We start from the raw sequence: 18,650 nt of genomic DNA, 5'->3' as shown, positions 1-18,650 counted from the left end.
AGTGGCTTTGCCAGAAGAACAATCTGGGAGATCTCCCACAAGAAACATCTTTCATTTTCTCACTGTTGGCCTTCACTGGAACTTTTTATAGAAAAAGAAATTTCCAGATGGAATGTGTGCCTGCAGTTCCCTCTTGCTTTGCCCCTGTCCCACTGAGTCGCTGCAGCAGCTCCAGGAGAGCAAATGCAGAGGGTGAAGCCTTTGGGGTTCCAACACATTTCATACAGATCAGTGCTGGAGGCTTTTCTGCCAGACAGGGCAGAGCTCCTTTGTCAGTGTGCATGTAGCTTTGAATGGTATTTTAAAATTTTTTTCTTCAGTGTTGCCATGAGAGTCTTTTACAAGTATGTGATCAAGGGAGGTTGGGCCAAAGTTAAACCAAACCATTGCTAACCCAGCTGAGTCCCTTTTTACAAATCTGGAACACAAACTCCATTTTTGTATGTTCCTATGAAGACTCTCATTTCACCATAAAATTCAAATGAATCCTTTCTTCTTTGCTTCTCTTATCAACAAATGTTCTACCAGCTCTGTGATTAAATGTGGAAAGGTATTGCACACTGACAGATGAGTTTTCCCTTGGAGATAAATTTCAAAACTATTGTTTGTATCTGTCCATTCTCCTCTCTCTGATAAATACAACAAGCAGTGGAGATGACAAAAAGCAGCTGCCATGAAGCTGCAGAGATAAAAGGAGGAAGAAAACTTTAAGCCTTCCAGAGATGTGGCAGTGAAATGGGGACAGAAATTCTGGACTATGTGAAAATTCCATGAGCAATCTGGGTGCTGTTGAATGGAATCAACTTTAAGGTATGCTGTCATTTGGAATCTTTTACATTCCACAGTGTGTTACAGGTGCATGGCTTCTCATAGGTTGCTGACAATATGTTCAATTGCATAGCTTAATATTATTTCAGCCCCCAGTGCTTGGATGAGGCTTCTCAAGACTCCATTTGGTTTAATTGCTCTGGAATTTTCATGGACTGAGAGATTTCCTTTGGTTTGGCCTCCATCCCACACAAGCAGCACCTGCAGGGCTCTCACACAGCCATGCCCATCAGCCATGGACTGGCCTCAGGCTACTGAAGGACAAGGGTGTGGAGGCTGCCCTGCTTCAGCTCCGAGCCAAGCCTGGCCCATGACATTGGCACACAGCTGCACTCCTGGCTATATAAACGCAGCTCTCCAGCTGGGACTATCCCCTCAGGGCTGCCCTAGCCATGGCTCGCTGGCACATCCTCGCCTTGGCCCTGTGCTCCTACCTCGGGGTAGCCTGGGCTGCGACCGTAAGTACAAAGGCTGGGTTTGCACCCTGAGGCTGAAGGCTTTCTCCTTCTGCCACTTGTCTTTGGGACTGTGGGGGAATTGCTGCTGCCTGTCTGCTCCAAAGGGCACCTGCAGCTCCAGTGGCATCTGTGGTCGTTCCACAAGGGACCAAGGGCACGCACAGGGAGGGCAGGATGTGAGTGTGTGGCAATGTGGGAAGCCAGAGTATTGAAGGACAGAGCAATGGATTTTCTCTTCTCCATGGTACCACCTGTAGCTGGGTGTGGTGCTTACCGAGGGAGGATTTGTGGAAGGTGAGAGTAAGAAACTGGGACTCCTTGGGAGCTACATCGACATCTTCAGAGGGATTCCCTTTGCCGCCCCTACAAAGACTCTGGAAGATCCCCAACCTCATCCTGGCTGGGATGGTAAGATCCATCTTTTGAATGCCTTTGGTTTGTGTCTTTATTCTTGCTTCTCTCTCTTTTAGTCTGTTTTTCTCAAGCTAAAGATGTTCTTGCCTGCTCTCATCCACTTAGTGAGGCCAAGAAAAAGCTCTTTGTCTCCTGAAGGGTCTAAGAGTCAGTGTCTAAATGTTCCCAAGAAAATCAAGTAACCCTAGAAAATAAGAAAACTGAAGCAAGGCACCTGCACCTGCCCTCCCCGTACCTCGGCTGTCCAGAGCTGGTTCACAAGGGAAAGTCTCCCAGTTTGTCACTCCCTCAGACCAGGCACAGTGGCAGGGGAGGCTTTGCTGCCACTACACTGGACTCAAAGAGGAACAGATGGGTGAGCAGACACCTTGCAATCAGAGGATGGAGCAGATGCCCTTAACTGGTCTTCCCTCTTTCCTTTCAGGGACTCTGAAGGCAAAAGAATTCAAAAAACGCTGCATGCAGGTGAAGCTGACCCAGACTGATGTCCGTGGGAGCGAGGACTGTCTCTACCTCAACATCTGGGTCCCTCAAGGGAGGAGACAGAGTATGTGCTTGGCAGGGACTCGGGATGGACTTTCCCACCTGCCCTTTCTGGACACAGTTCTCTGGAGCCTCTCTCAGCAGTTGTGTTCCATAGTGGGCAGGTGCTGAGCAGAGATTTCCAGGGGACAGGGGGGAACCGTGTCAGACACTGTCCCTCACCTTCACCCTGTTGGAAGGGTCAGGCTCTTGAGGAGAACAAGGATTTTCTTGCAGAGCATCAAGGCAGCTCCTGCCCAGGGCAGGAGGAGTGATGATGCTCAGGGAGGGGGTGAGGGGATGGAGGGGCAGCACCTTCCAGCTCAGTGGGGGCTCACTCTGCTCCTGTTCCTCTCCTGCCAGTCTCTACCAAGCTGCCTGTGATGGTTTATATCTACGGTGGTGGCTTCCTGATCGGAGGCAGCCAGGGAGCCAATTTCCTGGACAACTACCTGTATGATGGGGAGGAGATTGCCGTGCGGGGCAACGTCATCGTGGTGACCGTCAACTACCGCCTGGGGCCGCTGGGCTTCCTGAGCACCGGGGATGAAAACCTGCCAGGTACCACAGCTGATCCCTCTCTGGGGCCCTGTCCCGGTATCCAGCTGGACAGCTTGGCTGTGCCCCTGCTCACTGGTGGGTGATGTCTGTCCCTCAGGGAACTACGGGCTCAAGGACCAGCACATGGCCATTGCCTGGGTGAAGAGGAACATCAAGGCCTTTGGGGGTGACCCAGACAACATCACCATCTTTGGGGAGTCGGCCGGTGCCGCCAGTGTCTCCCTGCAGGTGAATTATGCTTGTTGGTTCTGATCACAGCCCCTTGCCTGGCTCTGGGAGAGAGGGACCCCTTGGCACTCATCTGCTTTCCTCCTCACCTGCTGCCTCATCAACGTCCTGCCCTGGCCAGGACAGCAGTGCTCAGCCTCAGGGCTTTGCAGCTGCTCTTCCTTCTTCAGCTTCATCAATCCCATCACCACTGCAGCCACGTGTCCTTGCTTTTGGGACCTGTGGGGAAACACCCTTTACTTTCCATGTTCCCCTCCTCTGCTCCTCTTCTCAACATCTCACCTTGGAACTTGAACTCCTGAGACTGTTGAACTCCACAAGACCGGGCAGCTTTCCCAGGCTGGGTACACAAGCTGTGAGGTGATCAGTGGACTCTGGTAGGCCATGGTTCTTCTCAGGAGTTTGCCCCCAAACCCCTCTTGTTTCCATTTTGCCCCCCAGACCCTGTCCCCAAAGAACAAGGGCCTGTTCAAGAGAGCCATCAGCCAGAGCGGTGTCGGGATGTGCAGCTGGGCCATCCAGAGGGACCCGCTCGTCTGGGCCAAAAAGGTATTGTGCAAGTCGTGCCTGGAAAATGATAAAATGAGAAAAAGGAATTCTTTAGAGGAGGGCATGGTTAGGAAGGGATTGGGCAGCAGCTGTGGCCAATGGGGCTGTGGAAATTTGCTGCTTTGAGATTAAAATCAACCCACAGCTCTGTCTCTAGAACAATAACTCCTGGCTTTGGAAACCAATGCTAGGATGTCTCTCTCTGTCTTCTGCCACAGCTTGGAGAAAAGGTGGGCTGCTCCACAGACAACACCACCATCCTGGCCAACTGCCTGCGCAACTCTGATCCCAAAGCCTTGACCCTGGCCTACCACCTGCAGCTCACCAACCTGCCCAGTAAGTGTCCCAGCCTGTGCTCCAGTCCATCAGCCACCCTGGGCTCCCCAAATCTCCTGCAGGACACTGGGTCAACTTCTGAGTGTTGAGGTGGTGCTTGTGCCCTCCAGAAAAGGGACTTTATTTGGAGCTCTTGCAGTCACCTTTCTGTGGGCTGATGCACATTGCACCAGATGAACACTGCCCACCATGCAATGGCAGCAGTGGCAGGGGGATTATCCAATGGCCCTGCCTTGGCCTCAGGGCAACTGTTTGGGCTTTCTGTTCTGTGAAAGCAGCAAGAGCAATGCCAGAAAATGGCTTGTAAACAAACGAAAAGAAATCACATCCTTGCTATTTCTCTTTGAGTCGCTGGGTGGAGTGTAGGAACGCTGCTGCGTTTGTGCCCGTGGAGATTCCTTTTCCAAGTAGATTTTCCTGGCGCTCCTGATTACAAACCACAGCGTTTAACCTTGGTCAGAAAAGAGAGGTCAAAGCAGTGGTCAAAACACTGCTGTGATACTGCACACTGTGGCGCTGGCTGTCCTGACAATCAGAGAGCATGGTCAGGTGGGATGAGAAGTTCAGCTCTTTCCTATCTTTGCTGAACTATTTGGGAAGGCATTTGTAGGAGGAGAGGATTTGTGGATGTTACCAGGTGGTGTTTGGCTGGCTGATCTCTTCTTCTGGCTCTTCTTTGGCAGCCACAGCTATGAGGTTTACCCTGCATCTGAGTGACCTCCTGCCCATACTGAAGTCACTACTCAACTGTCATTTACCTCAGCCTGTTCTTTCCTGAGCTCTTTGAGTGATGGGATATGCCAGACCACACATCTGTGTTTCCTCACCTCCTAACAGACTCCACTCTTGTGTCCTGCAGTGCCCCTGGTGCACACCCTCGCCCTCGCTCCTGTGGTCGATGGGGATTTCCTCCCAGACACGCCAGAGAAGCTCTTTGCCAACGCTGCTGACATCGACTACCTGGCCGGGGTCAATGACATGGACGGGCACATCTTTGCCGGCGTGGATTTACCCGCCATCAACGGCCCGCTGCGGAAAGTCACTGCGTGAGTGACAGATGCTCTCAGAACCCTCAAGAGGAGACATCTGCTCTTCAGTGCAGCTCCCAGGCCCCAAAGAGTTAGACTTGAGTGGACAAGGCACAGCCTTCAAAACAGGATGTCACTCTGAGCCTGGCTGCCCAGGCCTTTTGTTGCCGAGTCCAGAGCCTTCAAGAAAGGACCGAGCAGGAGCCCTGCCCTTGCTGAAGCTGCTGGTCAGTAATTAATTAATATCACTTGTCATTTCAGGGACCAGGTGTACAATTTGATCAAAGGCCTCACCGTGGACAGGGGTGAGGCTGGAGCCAACGCCACCTACAACATCTACACGCAGAGCTGGGGTGACAAACCCAAGCAGGAGGTCATGAAGAAGACAGTGGTGGAGCTGATCACTGACTACATCTTCCTGATTCCCACACAGGTGGCACTGGACCTGCACCTGCAGAATGCCAAGTGAGCAGCTCAGCCCTGGGTGTTGCAGATGGAGGAGGGTTAGGGTGAGAACTGGAAATGGAAGTTAGAAATGGCCTCAGGGTGTTTTCTCCTGAAACCACCCCGTGTGAGGTGATGCATGTGAGCATCTTCCAAGGCTGAATCTCTGACCCTGACAGTATTTGGAGCGTTGGTTTGAAACTGCAGCCCTTTTTCTGCTTTCTCCTTGCTCAGCCAGTCTCTTTCATTTCCCAGGAGTGGCAAGACCTACAGCTACTTGTTCTCCCAGCCGTCCCGCATGCCCATCTACCCCAGCTGGGTTGGGGCAGACCATGCTGATGACCTGCAGTACGTGTTTGGGAAGCCCTTTGCCACCCCGCTGGGCTACCTGCCCAAGCACAGGACTGTCTCAAAGGCCATGATTGCTTACTGGACCAATTTTGCCAGGACTGGGTGAGTGATTCCCATTCCACATTTGGGGCTTGATGCAGCCCTTCAGGCTGCTGGTGTTGTCCAGTAAGTTGTCAGGATCACTCCCAAAATCATAGTGTTCCATGTCTGTATTTCTTATTCCTCAATCCTGATGTTCATACTGAAATGAAGTCCCTATGTGATGCTGGGATGATGCCAGTGGGGATGGTGGGAGGAGACTGCAGGTCATTAACTCACTCCTAGCAAGCAGAATTCATATTGCTTGTCCCACTGTCAGATTCTCTCTTTCCTCTCACTTAAATTCTCACTTGAGCAGACAGGGTTCTTGCCAAAAACCTCACAACTGAGTTTCTGTGTCTCCTTTTCCCCAGTGATCCCAACAAAGGGCATTCGGATGTGCCTGTTTCCTGGCCAGCCTACACAAACAAGGGCAGGTACTACCTGGATATCAACAACAAGTTGAACAAGAACTCTGTGAAGCAGGACCTGAGATCCCGCTTTGTGACCTTCTGGAACTCAGTCTATCTGAATCTGCCACAGGTTGCCAACATCTCCCAGTCAGAGTTAATGTTCTGAAGCTAAGAAAGAAACAGCTTTTAGAGATCATTAAAGGCTTGCTTGTAACTGAGTGACTCTATTTCTCTGTGTGTTTGCTGTGACAGAGTTTTCTTGCTAATGTTGAGGTCAGGCAGGATGGAACATCCTGTGGGCAGTGTGTGCTCCCCTGTATTTGCAGCAAATTATATTCTCTCCCTCACCTTCATATCCTTCATCTGCCACCTTTTGTGGGATTAAACATCGCTGAGATGAATGCGGAAGTTCTTAGGAAGCAAAAGCTTGCTTCAGTGAGAGTTTACAGCAGATTCCTTGCACAGTATGAGAAACGTACGGGGTGCATGCGAGCATTTGCTCAGCTCAGGATTATTTTCCTTCATTGTCCGGGCAGGAGATGGACACGGCACCACACGGGGGAGGTGATTCTGCATCAGTTTATGGTCACGAGCTGAGCTGAGGAGGTCCGAGCAGCACAGGACGAGCTTAGGCCGCTCTCAGGCCTCGCCCTCCCCACAGGTCCCGCCGGGCCCGGCCGCGCCGCTGCCGCCCTCGGAACCGTCGTGCGGCGGAACCTTCGTGCCGCGGCCCAGGGGCGGCGCCGGGCAGGGGGAGCGGCGGGCAGTGATGGCGGCGGCGCGGCAGTGGGGCCCGCGGGGCTCGGCCGTGCTGGAGCTGCCCCGCACCCCGCGCTTGGTGTGCGTGGAGTACCCGGGGCTCGTCCGGGACGTCGGGGCCATGCTGCGGACGCTGGGAGGAGAGCAGGGGGTGTCGCGGGTGAGGGGCGGCGAGACCGGCCCTGGCCCTGGGCAAAGGGATGAGCGGCGGGAGGGGGCCGGGCTCTGTGGGAGTCGTTCCAGCCCAGCATATCCCCACGCAGGGCTCATGTGTGGTTTGGGGATGATGTCGCTTCTCTACTGTCCCCGAGAAGGGATTCAGGTGGTGTCCGGTAAAATCACGGAATCATAGAATGGTTTGGGTTGAAAGGAACCATGAAGTTCATTCAACTCCACCTTATTGTTATGGGCAGGGACTCCTTCCACTAGACCAGCTTGTTCCAATCTGTCCTTGGACACTTCCAGGGATGGAGCAGCCACAGCTTCTTCTGGCAACCTGTGCCAGGGCCTCCTCACCCTCACAGGAAAGAATTCCTTCCTAATATCCAGAATATTAATTTTTTTACTTTTTTCTGATAGGCAGGATGGGAGTGGCTGGACACCCCTGTGATGTGCTACTGCAGGTGGTGGTGGTGGGGCAGGAATGATCCCCCGAGGCTGTGTGAGGGGCTGGCACAGGAGTGCAGGGCTGTGTGGGTGGGATGCTGACAGGGACTGTGCTCCCCTTGCTGACAGATCTATGCTGACCCTGCCAAAAGGCTGGAGCTGTATTTCCGCCCCAAGGACCCCTATTGCCACCCCGTGTGTGCCAACCGCTTCCCCACCTCCACCATGCTGCTCAGGGTCAGGAGGAGCACCAAGCAGAAGCAGCAGTTGGATGCCGAGGACCAAATCCAGCCAGAAGTCCAGTTTGAGATGGAGATTCTTGGGATTGTCAACACAGTTTACAAATTTCAAGGTAACCCTTGGGATTGTGTGCATGTGGCTTAGAGATGGGTGTGTTTCATGGGACAGGGAAGTGTTTCCCTCTAAACAGTTGAGGACTGGAAAGAAAATCAAGTGTCCTGTTGTTACAGCCTCCTTGCTTGATAAACCTTTGCATAAAGTTGTCAGACTCCTGCTCCTGAAAATTGAGTGTGAGAAATATTGTTGAATTCACAACAAACTTCACAATGACTTAACTTTTGTTTCTTACAGGAATGTCTGACTTCCAGTACCTGGCAATGCACTCTGGCCCTGATGGCAAACAAACCTCCATGTATGACAAAGTCCTGATGCTCAAACCAGAGAAGGAAGAATTTTTCAATAGGGACTTACCTCTTTATATCCCACCACCCATTTTCTCACGTCTGGACACTCCTGTGGACTATTTTTATCGCCCAGATATACAGCACAGGTCAGTGCCTTTTCTCATGATACATTTTTCATGTATTTCACCCTTTTAATTTGCTGTCTTGTGCTGTTTTATCCCTCTTGATTTGGCACAGCAGAGGCAAAAAAACACCAGAAGCTGCCTGGCAGTGGCAACTTCAGCAAAATTCCACTTGAGGGTTTGCAGAATGAGGGGAGCTGGGGATGAGGTGAGGATGATGCCTCTCCCAGCTCACCTCACACAGTATGGGATACAGGACACAGCTCCTGCCTGCTTCCAAGGGGCTGGAACCAAAGGCAGGGTTTCCTAGGATTGATACCATGTGTTCCTGTGCCCTCCTGGCCCCAAGTGGCTTTGCCAGAAAAACAATCTGGGAGATCTCCCACAAGAAACATCTTTCATTTTCTCACTGTTGGCCTTCACTGGAACTTTTTATAGAAAAAGAAATTTCCAGATTGAATGGGTGCCTGCAGTTCCCTCTTGCTTTGCCCCTGTCCCACTGAGTCGCTGCAGCAGCTCCAGGAGAGCAAATGCAGAGGGTGAAGCCTTTGGGGTTCCAACACATTTCATACAGATCAGTGCTGGAGGCTTTTCTGCCAGACAGGGCAGAGCTCCTTTGTCAGTGTGCATGTAGCTTTGAATGGTATTTTAGAATTTTCTTTCTTCAGTGTTGCCATGAGAGTCTTTTACAAGTATGTGATCAAGGGAGGTTGGGCCAAAGTTAAACCAACTCATTGCTAACCCAGCTGAGTCCCTTTTGTCTTTCCCTGTTCCTTAGGGAGGGATACAACAATCCCCAGGTGTCTGGTGAGAACCTGATTGGCCTCAGCAGGGCCCGGCGCCCACACAATGCCATCTTTGTCAACTTTGATGATGAAGAAATCCCAACTAAACCACTGGATGCTGCTGTACAGAACTGGAAGAAAGTGTGCACCAATCCTGTGGATAAAAAGGTGGAGGAAGAGCTGAGAAAGGTGTGTGCCTTACTCCTGATCTGAGCACTGTCCTGCAGCAAGCTGAGAAGGAAAAAGGCCATTTTTTCCCAGAAATTCTTGGTGATTGTAAGTGACTGATAGAAATGTGAGTAGATGCTACTGACACTGCTGTGTTCATTTCAGTTCTGCAGGTCAACCTTTGAATCTGTGGCCAACTCACATTAAGCCCCTTTTTGTGCCACGAGTTCTCACATCACCACCCAATAGCTCATAGCGAGGGAAAGCTGTTCTGCCTTTGGTAACCCCTGCCTGCTGTTCTGTGGATGTTTTGTTATTTCAGCTCTTTGAAGTGCGGCCTGTGTGGTCTCGGAATGCAGTGAAAGCCAATATCAGTGTCCATCCAGACAAGCTGAAGGTGCTGCTGCCATATTTGGCCTATTACATGGTGAGTGGTACATCTGTGAGCAAGGGAGCATCATGTGCCTCTTCCTGGTCCTTTGCCACTTCTGAGGTCCTGCCACAAAGTACCTGAGCTTTATTTAATGTAAAGAGGGAAGTAAATGCTTTAGGACCAAAGTTGAAAGCAAGGAGGATTCAGTGGCTCTTGTCTCCTCCATAGGTTCTAATCACCTCTGCAGGCACTCCAAGTGACTGTTCACCTGGCAGTGCTAACAGAATTTTTCCACACAAACATTTGGCTGTGACCTTGCAAATTGGTTTATAAAAGCACACAAGTATTTGTGCTTTGATGCTTTGATTGCCACGTTTCAGTGTATAAATATTGGCATGGCAAGTGAGTAAAGAGCTGGTAAAACAAATATCTTTGGGCAATGAGGGAAAACATTAGAACTTTCCAAGGACCTCTGTACTGAAGGAAAGTGCAACACTGTGGTGCTTTTTTGTAACCATCTTCCTTCATGTGTTTGTGCAGTTAACAGGTCCTTGGAGAAGCTTATGGGTTAGGTTTGGGTATGACCCCAGAAAACACCCTGAAGCAAAGATTTATCAAGTGCTGGACTTCCGAATTCGCTGTGGAATGAAATATGGTAAAAGGGCCCATAGAGCTGCCCTCTCTGCTTTCTGCTTAATCCTGGTAGTATTTTTCTTTTTATGTGTTTTTCAAACTCTTTTGCCATATTTCTGCTCTGATGTACATGTCACCTTTCGAGCTCCTTGCTTCCTGTAGTTCTGTCTAAAACTTGTGTAATGCTTTCTTTCATAGTATGCAGTAGGTCTTCGCTCATTTGGCACATTCTAAACTCTTGACTTTCCTCCTGTGTTCCAAGCCCAAGTGGGTGTAGCAGAGCATCCTCCTTCTCACTCAGGGGAGCCACCAAGCAGGAATGTGGGTGCTCACATAACAGCTTTTCCTCAAGGAGGTCAGCATTTCCTACAGGATGCTGGGTCTCAGACCTTGGGTCCCAGCTTTAATTTTTCAAAGGATAAGTTGAGGAAAAGGGGTTTCTGATGCCATCTAATAAGTCCATGACAGAGCTGGCATCTACTCATTGACATCAGATCACATTTCCAGGTTAAAGGGTTTTGTTGATCTCTTCTCTCCACCCTGCTAAAGCCAGCATGTCCCAAACACCAGCCTGCCCTTCCCACACCAGTCCAGCCCTTGTGTTCCTGAGCTGGGGATATTCTGCAGAGTGCTTGCCCTCGGTTCATTACTGGATTTTGGTTTTCACCTCTAGGTTATGCTGCTACTGACATGCCTGTGAAAGCAAAACGCAGCACATACAACTACAGCCTGCCCATCACTGTCAAGAAACAAGGTATGCTGGGCCAGAAGGGCTGCCTGGCTCTTCTGCTTCTCTGTTTGCCCCATCCTACTCACAGGTGGTGAAGGGTCTTCCTGTGTTCTAGCTGAGACAAAACTGGAGCTTGTTTTCTGGTTGTAATATTGCTGCTGTTAAGCCAGAGAAAAATCTCCTGCTGGGAAGTGTTGTGGGAGTCTGGCTGAGCCACAATATCTGTTAGCAGGCAGGGAGGGAGTTCTGCAAGCCACACTGGGAATTCAGAATTCACTGAAGTGCAGAGGATGGGGGAGTTCTCTTTTCTATGTCAAAGGAGAGTAGAAAAGGTTAAAATTATGAACAAATGGACTCTGTTAAAAGCTGCCCAAGTCAGCACCTTTCCTGGGACTGTCCAGTAACAACTCTGAAGAATGAGCAAAGCATATGCTCTGTTGCTGGCTGGTCTGGTTTTGTTGAATCAACTGAGAGAAGTGACAGTCCAGTATGAAAGATGTCCCTAATTGTATCTTTGTTTTCTTTTCAGGAAGTCACACAGTCAGTGTCCATGACTTGAAACAGGGGCTGGGTTCAGCTGGTACATCTGGGGCAAAAAAGCCTCCCTCCAGCAGGTATAAGCTGAAGGTAAGCATGACTTTTTATACCAAAATCTTGAAATATCTCAGTGAAATAGGGATGCTTCCTGGTTTATCATTCATCAAGGGATGAGCTGTGAGTTGATGAGCTCAGGTATGCCTGGGAAGCTCCTAGTTGGAGATATGGCACTATGGAACATCACCCGAGTGTATTTTGTTACATGCTGCAAGGTGGGATTGGTGCTTTCCACCCTAATCGTAGATGTGAGGAGCATTTTGCTTCAGTTGATAAAATTGGAACTTCATGGGCAGCAAAGTGCAAAAAAATCACCTTGTCTTTAAAAGGTCATGCTGCAAAATCCAATAGGGCAGAATAAATAAATGAGTCTTAGTCTTCATTTTTTTGTTAAAATGATGCACTGGTAGGCAGTGACAGGCTGCAGAGCTGCAGGTTGGAGGGGTGAAGTGTGTTCTCTGCACAGCAGTGCTGGTGTGACTGTGGCTGCAGGGACATTTTGGGGGCATTCCTCATTCAGCTTTATCTTCTGCTGCGTACAGATCTCTACATTAAAACTTCTCTTGGAAGTACCTTGTTCTTGAATCAGCCCATAGGAAGTACTTTCAGTTATGCCAGAGTTGTCATGTTACACCATGAAATGCACATAAATCCTTTCCTTCTTTCCTCCTCTTAGGAATCCATCTACATTTTCCGAGAAGGAGCTTTACCCCCTTACCGACAGATGTTCTACCAGCTCTGTGACTTAAATGTGGAAAGGTACTGCACTCTGACAGCTGAGTCTTAGAGACAGATTTCAAAGCCTGTTGTTTATACCATGTCCATTCACTCCTCTCCCCCTGTGCAGGAACATCAGAGGTGTTTAGTTGCTTAATAAAAACAGAACAGTCTTTTCACACATGAACTTCCTTTCCCATCTGACAATTACCTGGATAACCAACCATGCTATTCCAGCTCAGTGAAGTGAAATGGAAATAAACCAATGTGTCTCATTTGAAACTCACTTCTGAGTGCTGAAGATGAACATTTCCTTCCCTTTTTGCCACTCTTTAGCCTGCAGAAGATCATCCATCGGAATGACGGTGCAGAGTCGGAATGCACAGAGCGGGATGGGTGGTGCCTTGCCAAGACAAGTGATGACCTGAGGGACAGCATGTCCCTGATGATAAAGCAGATCATCAGATCTACCAGACCTGGTAAGGATGCTTTGAACATGAGGATGTTCTAATTGGCACTGAGGCAGAAGTGTTCCTGCATCCTCTTTGTATTCTTTGGGATGTAGCTCATTCCAGTGTGGGAGCTGAGGCTGCTGGCCTGCAGTGGGAATGTGAGTTGGCATTAGGGATGGCTAGGAGTTAAGGTTTTCTATTTAATATTCCCAGTATCAACCCTTCAGCTTTTAAATGTCTTTTGCACAGTGATAATCAAGATCTTAATTTTGACTGATGTATCTGTTTGTGGCATTTTTACTTTTTATTGATATTATTGACCAAGAAGTGAGGAAATTATTTCTTCATGATGCTGGGCCAAAGCAATAATATCCCAGTGAACTGGGTCAGAATGAGGTAGGAGAGGAGGCACAGCATTGCAGCTCTGCTGCTGTTCTGCTCTCCTTCCTAAAGTGTGGAGACAGATTGCTCTGGGCTTGGTCAGATTCTATTAAGATGTGCAATATTAGCTGTGCCCCCTGAGGCTGCTGCCTTCCCCTCACATGTTCTGTTAACTCAACTGCAAATGCTCCGAGGTTGCACTGAGAGATGCATCACAGTGGGGTTTTTTTTCTTCCCAATTAAAGCTCTTTTCTCAAATACAACAAGCAGTGAAGATGGCAAAGAACAGCTGGCATATGAGTCTGGAGAGGATGAGGATGATGAAGAGGAGGAGGAAGAAGACTTCAAGCCTTCTGATGGGAGTGAAAATGAAATGGAGACAGAAATGCTGGATTATATGTGAAGTCAGTGAGCAGTGTGGCTGCTGTGGACAGGTCTCTGCTCTTGCTCCTTGAGAGAGCCAAGGGTTCAGGATCTGGGAAAGCAGAGCTTGTACTAAGCTGATGATGTTCTTTCTTCACTGACTGCTGGTGGGCAGCATTCTGGATGTTTGGGAGCCACTGCCTGCATTGTCAGAATGGCTGAGACTCTCCAGCAAGCTCAAGAAACTCTCAAGAGTAAGCCCAGCTGGTAACACCAGAATATGGGAGAAGCTGCATTCCCAAATCTCTCCATGTGTGGGAGGAGTGCACTCTCCAGGTTGGCGGCCATGTGGAAAATAGGTGCCTGAGGATGTGCTGGGAGAAGCAGCAGTCCAGTGCTCCTGGAGTCCCTAAGGCAGGTTCTGCTCTTCTACTTGTCCAGAGGGAATGAAAATACTATGCCATGCCTTCAGCACTGAGCCTTGCTGGTCATCTTGGAAATAAAGCCCACAGGAAAATACACTTTCTGTCAGGGAGTAGTTCCCTTCCTGGAAATGTAGTGTTTGTTGTCCTCATTAGCTGGTGCACTTCTCGGGTCTGTTGACTTCCCCAGCTAGCAGTTAACAAGGACTGAAGGCAGCTGGCAGAACTTCAGGTACATAAAGGTTGGCCACTGCAAGCTGCATTGTTCCCACCAAAACAAAGTCCCAAAAATTAAAGAGCTACTGGCAGTTTCTGGATCTTGGGCATTCCCCAGCGTGTTCTAAGCACGCCTGACAGCCAAGCTTTCCTTTTTAAAAGGAGTAAGACCGCCTCTTCTCCACTGAGGAGGCCCTATGGTCTGTTACAGTTGCTTTTAAAGCTGTTACATGTAGCAAAAGTAGTAAACCCAACAAATTATAGCAACACTTTCGGTTCACAGGTTCAAAGAATGAGATTCATTTCAAAATTGAATCCTAGTCCCTCAGCCAAACAGTCTATTTTTCAAAGCAAATTTCAACCCACCACAGGGAACGTAAAGTATGAACTCCCCCACAGTCAGGTCCATCCCTCTTTCCTCCAGGAAATTTTGCTGGAATTTTGGGGAAGGAGGACAGGACAAGCCCTGCCTTGGGGCAGAGACATTTGAGTATCAGTATTTTATTGCAAAGACTAATTACATTGCTGTGTACAAGTCACACCGGGTAGTGTGCTCCTTCATTGAAGTGGTACAAAATACATACGGTACAGCCAGTCCCCGCTGTGGCACCGGCAGGAGGGGAGGGGACAGTCCCAGGGCAGGCAGGCACGAAGCAGAGGGAACACCCTCCCAGGGGTGCTGGTGCCCAGGGTAAGCGGCTTTGGGCAGGGGGAGAGGCAGGAGGCTGCCCCTGCGTCAAGGAGCCAGGAGCTCCCATCATGTGCATCATGGGCAGCGTCAGCCGTGGGGCTGGAGGAGCTCTGTGTCAGCCACACTCACACCCAAGCAGCTTCTTCCCCACCAGGCCCAACCCCTGCCACCAGCCCCAGCCCCTGGAGTATGGTCCCTTGTCCTCGGGCTGGGGAAGGCACCGCAACCACCCAGGAGCTCTGACGGATGGGAAATGGAAAAGATCTGGAATGAAGCTCTTAAAAAACAGAGATGGAGCCAGGAGCAACAAAAGGTCCCCCTTTGGTTAGTGTTTCCTACAATGATTAAAACAAGCATCTCTGCCCCTGCTTGAGCAATTAGTGGTAGAGAATTTGGGAGGGCGGGGGCTGGCAGGGTCTGCACCCTATGAGCGCAGCAGAGCAATGCTGCTGCTGCTGCCAGCATCCCTCCCAGCAGCCTTAAATACCAGGGGGGGCACAGGACAGGGACTGGGCTGCAGGGCAGGGGGAGGCTGGATTAGTAAAATGTACAAGTTTGCCTCTTCTATTTACAACCAATAAATACTGAAAAAAAAAAAAATCAGTAAACTTTTTTGTTTTATACAAAAAAAGTCTCATTGCTGCTTCTCCCATGGTCAGTGTTTGAAAAAGTCCGGTTAAAGCCCAAGGTGAGTGGCACTTTCTGTGGGTCAGGCAGTGGCAGCTGGGGCACGTGGAGCACCCTGAGCTCTCTGGCCCCTTGCATGCCCACAGACCCAAAGTCTATTTACAGTTTCAGACAGAACTTTGCTCTCCTCCTCCTCAGGCTGGCAGCACTGGGGGCATGGCCTGAAGCTCCCCCTTAGCAGAAGAGACACTGGCATTTGATCTTTGGTGCAAGTTTGAACGTGGGCCAGCCCAGTCCAGCTGGAGGATGTGCTGGATCAGGAGAGGAGCAAGACCACACAGGCTTCCAGCTGGGGAGAGCACGAGGCACCCACTCCATCATGGTACGGCCACAGCCTCCTCTGCAGGGCTCAGCACTGGTGCAGGGCTGCATCCTTTCAGCTCACCTCCCAGCCCAGGGCAGCTGTGGCTTCTCCCAAGTAAAGGACAGGCAGAGCAGTGCAGTGGTGGCAATGCCAGTGATCCCAGGGAGGACAGACGTGGAGGTAACACTGGGAGAGCTGGGAAGGAAGCATGGCAGCCCCTCCCAGGCTGGTGGTGACTGCTGCTCTGCTCTGTCACGCAGCCCCTCTGCAAGTTACCGCTCCCCCAGCTCCCTCAGACACAAGGCACCTACGGCAGAGGCGGGCTCCAGCTCTGGGCTGGCCGGGCTGGACAAGAGTCACACTGTGGAAGGTTAAAAAACAAAACAAAAAAAAAGACAAATCCCTCCCCCCAACCCCCACTGCCTTCCTGTGTAGGAAAAAAAGACCTGATTGGAATGGGGGCTTGTGCAGAGAGGGGCAGAGGCTGACACCAGTTGCCCAACTCTCAGCTCTGGGTGCAGAAGGGAGGTGCACGGCCGTTGCCCATGGGTGAGGGTCACTCCTCTGCCGTGCAGGGTGGCACAAGGACCAGTCACAGCCAAGCCCGGAGCAGCTACCCCCAAGGCCCCGTTGGTGATGGGTGGCAGTGGGGCTGAGGCTAGAAGATGCCCTTGGCGATCTTCAGGCCTTTCTGCTTCATTCTGGGCAGGGTGGAGCTGGAGCCATGTTTGATCTTCACCCCCTTGGAGAAGCCCCGCTTCTTGAGCACAAAGTCGTAGTTGGCGGCGGAGTTCATGGCGTAGAAGACATTGGCATTGTCGGGGATCTTCAGCTCTGGAAGTGAACAAGGATGAGGGGTCAGTCAGCTGCCCTTTCCTTGAAAGGGGACCAGAGTGGGGCGAAAGTTTGTCCCCAGGTGCTGGGGCCCCTCTTGCTGTCACATCTCATCCCAGCCAGCCCAGTGCTGCCCAGGCTGCATGGCCCCAGGAAAGCCCCCACGCCCCAGCACACACACACCTCTCTCCTCCGAGATGATCTGGACAAGCTCATAGTCTTCAGGCCGGTCCCCATCCAGGTTGTGTTTGGCCATGGCCTTGCGAATAACCACGGGGGTCTTGTCCTGGCTCGTCACCTGTGAGCACAGAGTGCTGTGAGCTCAGAACCCTGCTAAAGCCTCCCACTCCTCCCAAAATGTGCCGTGCCCATATCCAGGCAGGACGAGCCACCCCTCTCTGGTGCCTCCCTGGGGATGTTACTAACCAGGATGCTCTTGTACATATTGCCATTGTCCACAGCCAGGCTGACTCGGATGATGCAACAGTCGTCGACCTGCTGGTTGTAGAGGGGCAGCGAGAGTGAGGAGTAGCTGGAGATGCCGGAGACCGAACGCTTGTGTGTGCGGGAGGCCGTCACCGGCGTGGAGGAGACAGAAGAGGAGGAGGCACTGCTGGAGCCTGAGCCGATGCCTGACGTGTCCAGGGAAGAGAGGGAGGTGGATTCCCAGAACTGGAGGGCAGGGAGGAGAGGGGATGCGGAGGACACAGTGGGTTTAGCTTCTCCATCGGCCACAGACGGGGCGTACCAGCGCTGGGGGAGGGAGGCCAGAGGGATCTCACTGACCTGTGACAATGGGGGACCGACACAGCTACAGCCACCAGAGGCACGAGAGCCTTGCCATGCTGCCGGAGCAGACAGTGGCCTCCCGAGCAGCCCCCGGGCCCCCTGCCTGCTCCTCCCAGCCCCAGCGCCAAGGCAGAGGTGGGACAGCCCCCACACGATGGCCACACCGGCTCTGGGACCCCTGTGCCCTGCAAGCTGCCACGTACCTTCTTCTCCTGGCAGTCAGGGGACTCTGGGATGAAGCTGATGTTGATCTCCTCCACATCGGAGCTGCTGGAGCCGGCAGAGGTGACGCTCACCGAGTCGGTGGCGTCCCCGCTGCACAGGTACTGCCCACACTTGAGCTGGTCGAAGGATTTTGAGTGGGAGCTGCTGCTGGCACACGGCTCAGTGCTTGGTGGCTGCCGGCTGCCAGAAGAGAGGTGGGGCAGGTGAGAAGGGAGCAGCGTGCTTTTGGCTGGCAGGACAGTGGCCATGCCCACCTGGTGCCCTGCAGTGCCCAGCCAGAGATGCCCCACGCTGGACCCCACCTCCCACCAGGGACTCACTCGCTCCATCTCTTGATGATGCCGGTGTTTTTCTTGGCCTTCAGTGTGTTGCTGGCTGACTCTGACAGTGGCTCAATCTCACAGGACAGCCCATAGCTGGGAGGGGAAAGAAAAGGGTTTTAGCTCCACCAAGTGTGAGGGAGGCAGAGCAGAGAGGAGAGCACAGCACAGCTGCTGCTGTCAGAGGAAATGAGTGGTGGGACCTCCCAAGACACCAGCACAGCTCCAGACCCCTCTCACTCACCTCTCGGCCTCGCTGAGCCGCTCCAGGCTGTGGAACCACTCCACAAACTGGTCCTCCTGTGTGAAGCTGTAGTTGTTGCAGGCTGACTGGAGCAGCTTGATCTGCGCGATGACTTCGAACTCCTGCAGCAAACGGAAGCCGTGAGACCAGAATCCCCTCCCCCAAAACTGAAGAACACAAGGTTAAAAAAGGAGAGGGATCAAGCCCAAAGTGACTGGCACAGCCTGGGATTACACCAGGTCAGCCCTGCTGTGCAGCTGCCAGGGCAAAGCTCTCACCTTCCTTCTCTTCTCAAAGTTTATCAGCCCACTCTGGAAAAAAAAAGAGATGAAGGTCAGTATGGAGCAGGAAGAAGAATATTGCTCCCACACCTGTCTGTCT

At 51.4% G+C, this 18,650-nt stretch overlaps 3 protein-coding genes across 8 annotated transcripts in view; 2 read left to right on the top strand and 1 right to left on the bottom strand.

Annotated features, from left to right (window-relative positions):
- Nucleotides 1-1,095: 1,095 nt before the first annotated feature.
- On the top strand, nt 1,096-6,376 carry LOC102110094 (bile salt-activated lipase-like). Its single transcript, XM_088065941.1, has 11 exons — nt 1,096-1,286; nt 1,544-1,694; nt 2,125-2,247; nt 2,586-2,783; nt 2,881-3,011; nt 3,453-3,560; nt 3,779-3,896; nt 4,756-4,942; nt 5,186-5,389; nt 5,624-5,821; nt 6,172-6,376. Exons 1-11 carry the CDS (start codon nt 1,221-1,223, stop codon nt 6,374-6,376), a joined length of 1,689 nt encoding a protein of 562 aa, XP_087922067.1. The 5' UTR covers nt 1,096-1,220.
- A 600-nt stretch (nt 6,377-6,976) lies between these two features.
- Nucleotides 6,977-15,466, top strand: GTF3C5 (general transcription factor IIIC subunit 5). Its single transcript, XM_005529235.3, has 11 exons — nt 6,977-7,129; nt 7,705-7,927; nt 8,167-8,365; nt 9,120-9,315; nt 9,617-9,721; nt 10,208-10,322; nt 10,974-11,054; nt 11,560-11,657; nt 12,301-12,383; nt 12,678-12,820; nt 13,420-15,466. The coding sequence occupies exons 1-11, from the start codon at nt 6,980-6,982 to the stop codon at nt 13,575-13,577; spliced, it is 1,551 nt and encodes a 516-aa protein (XP_005529292.1). The 5' UTR covers nt 6,977-6,979; the 3' UTR covers nt 13,578-15,466.
- RALGDS (ral guanine nucleotide dissociation stimulator) overlaps nt 14,661-18,650 on the bottom strand; it is a 59,239-nt gene continuing 55,249 nt past the window's right edge. For 3 of the 6 annotated variants that reach the window (XM_088065700.1, XM_014258035.2, XM_014258034.2), the window contains exons 12-18: nt 18,548-18,580; nt 18,270-18,391; nt 18,026-18,121; nt 17,684-17,885; nt 17,118-17,477; nt 16,875-16,989; nt 14,661-16,691 (exon numbers count right to left, since the gene is read on the bottom strand). In XM_088065700.1, the coding sequence (XP_087921826.1) occupies nt 16,516-16,691; nt 16,875-16,989; nt 17,118-17,477; nt 17,684-17,885; nt 18,026-18,121; nt 18,270-18,391; nt 18,548-18,580 (1,104 nt within the window). In that variant the 3' untranslated portion in view covers nt 14,661-16,515. The remainder of the gene's footprint in view (nt 16,692-16,874; nt 16,990-17,117; nt 17,478-17,683; nt 17,886-18,025; nt 18,122-18,269; nt 18,392-18,547; nt 18,581-18,650) is intronic. The other 3 variants (XM_014258036.2, XM_014258037.2, XM_088065701.1) reach the window with 3 other exon arrangements.

The sequence above is a fragment of the Pseudopodoces humilis genome, chromosome 22 (assembly GCF_049639895.1).
Source record: "Pseudopodoces humilis isolate 2021_Gansu_Grassland_sample_001 chromosome 22, ASM4963989v1, whole genome shotgun sequence".
NCBI lineage: Eukaryota > Metazoa > Chordata > Aves > Passeriformes > Paridae > Pseudopodoces > Pseudopodoces humilis.
This window is presented reverse-complemented; position numbering and strand designations above follow the sequence as displayed.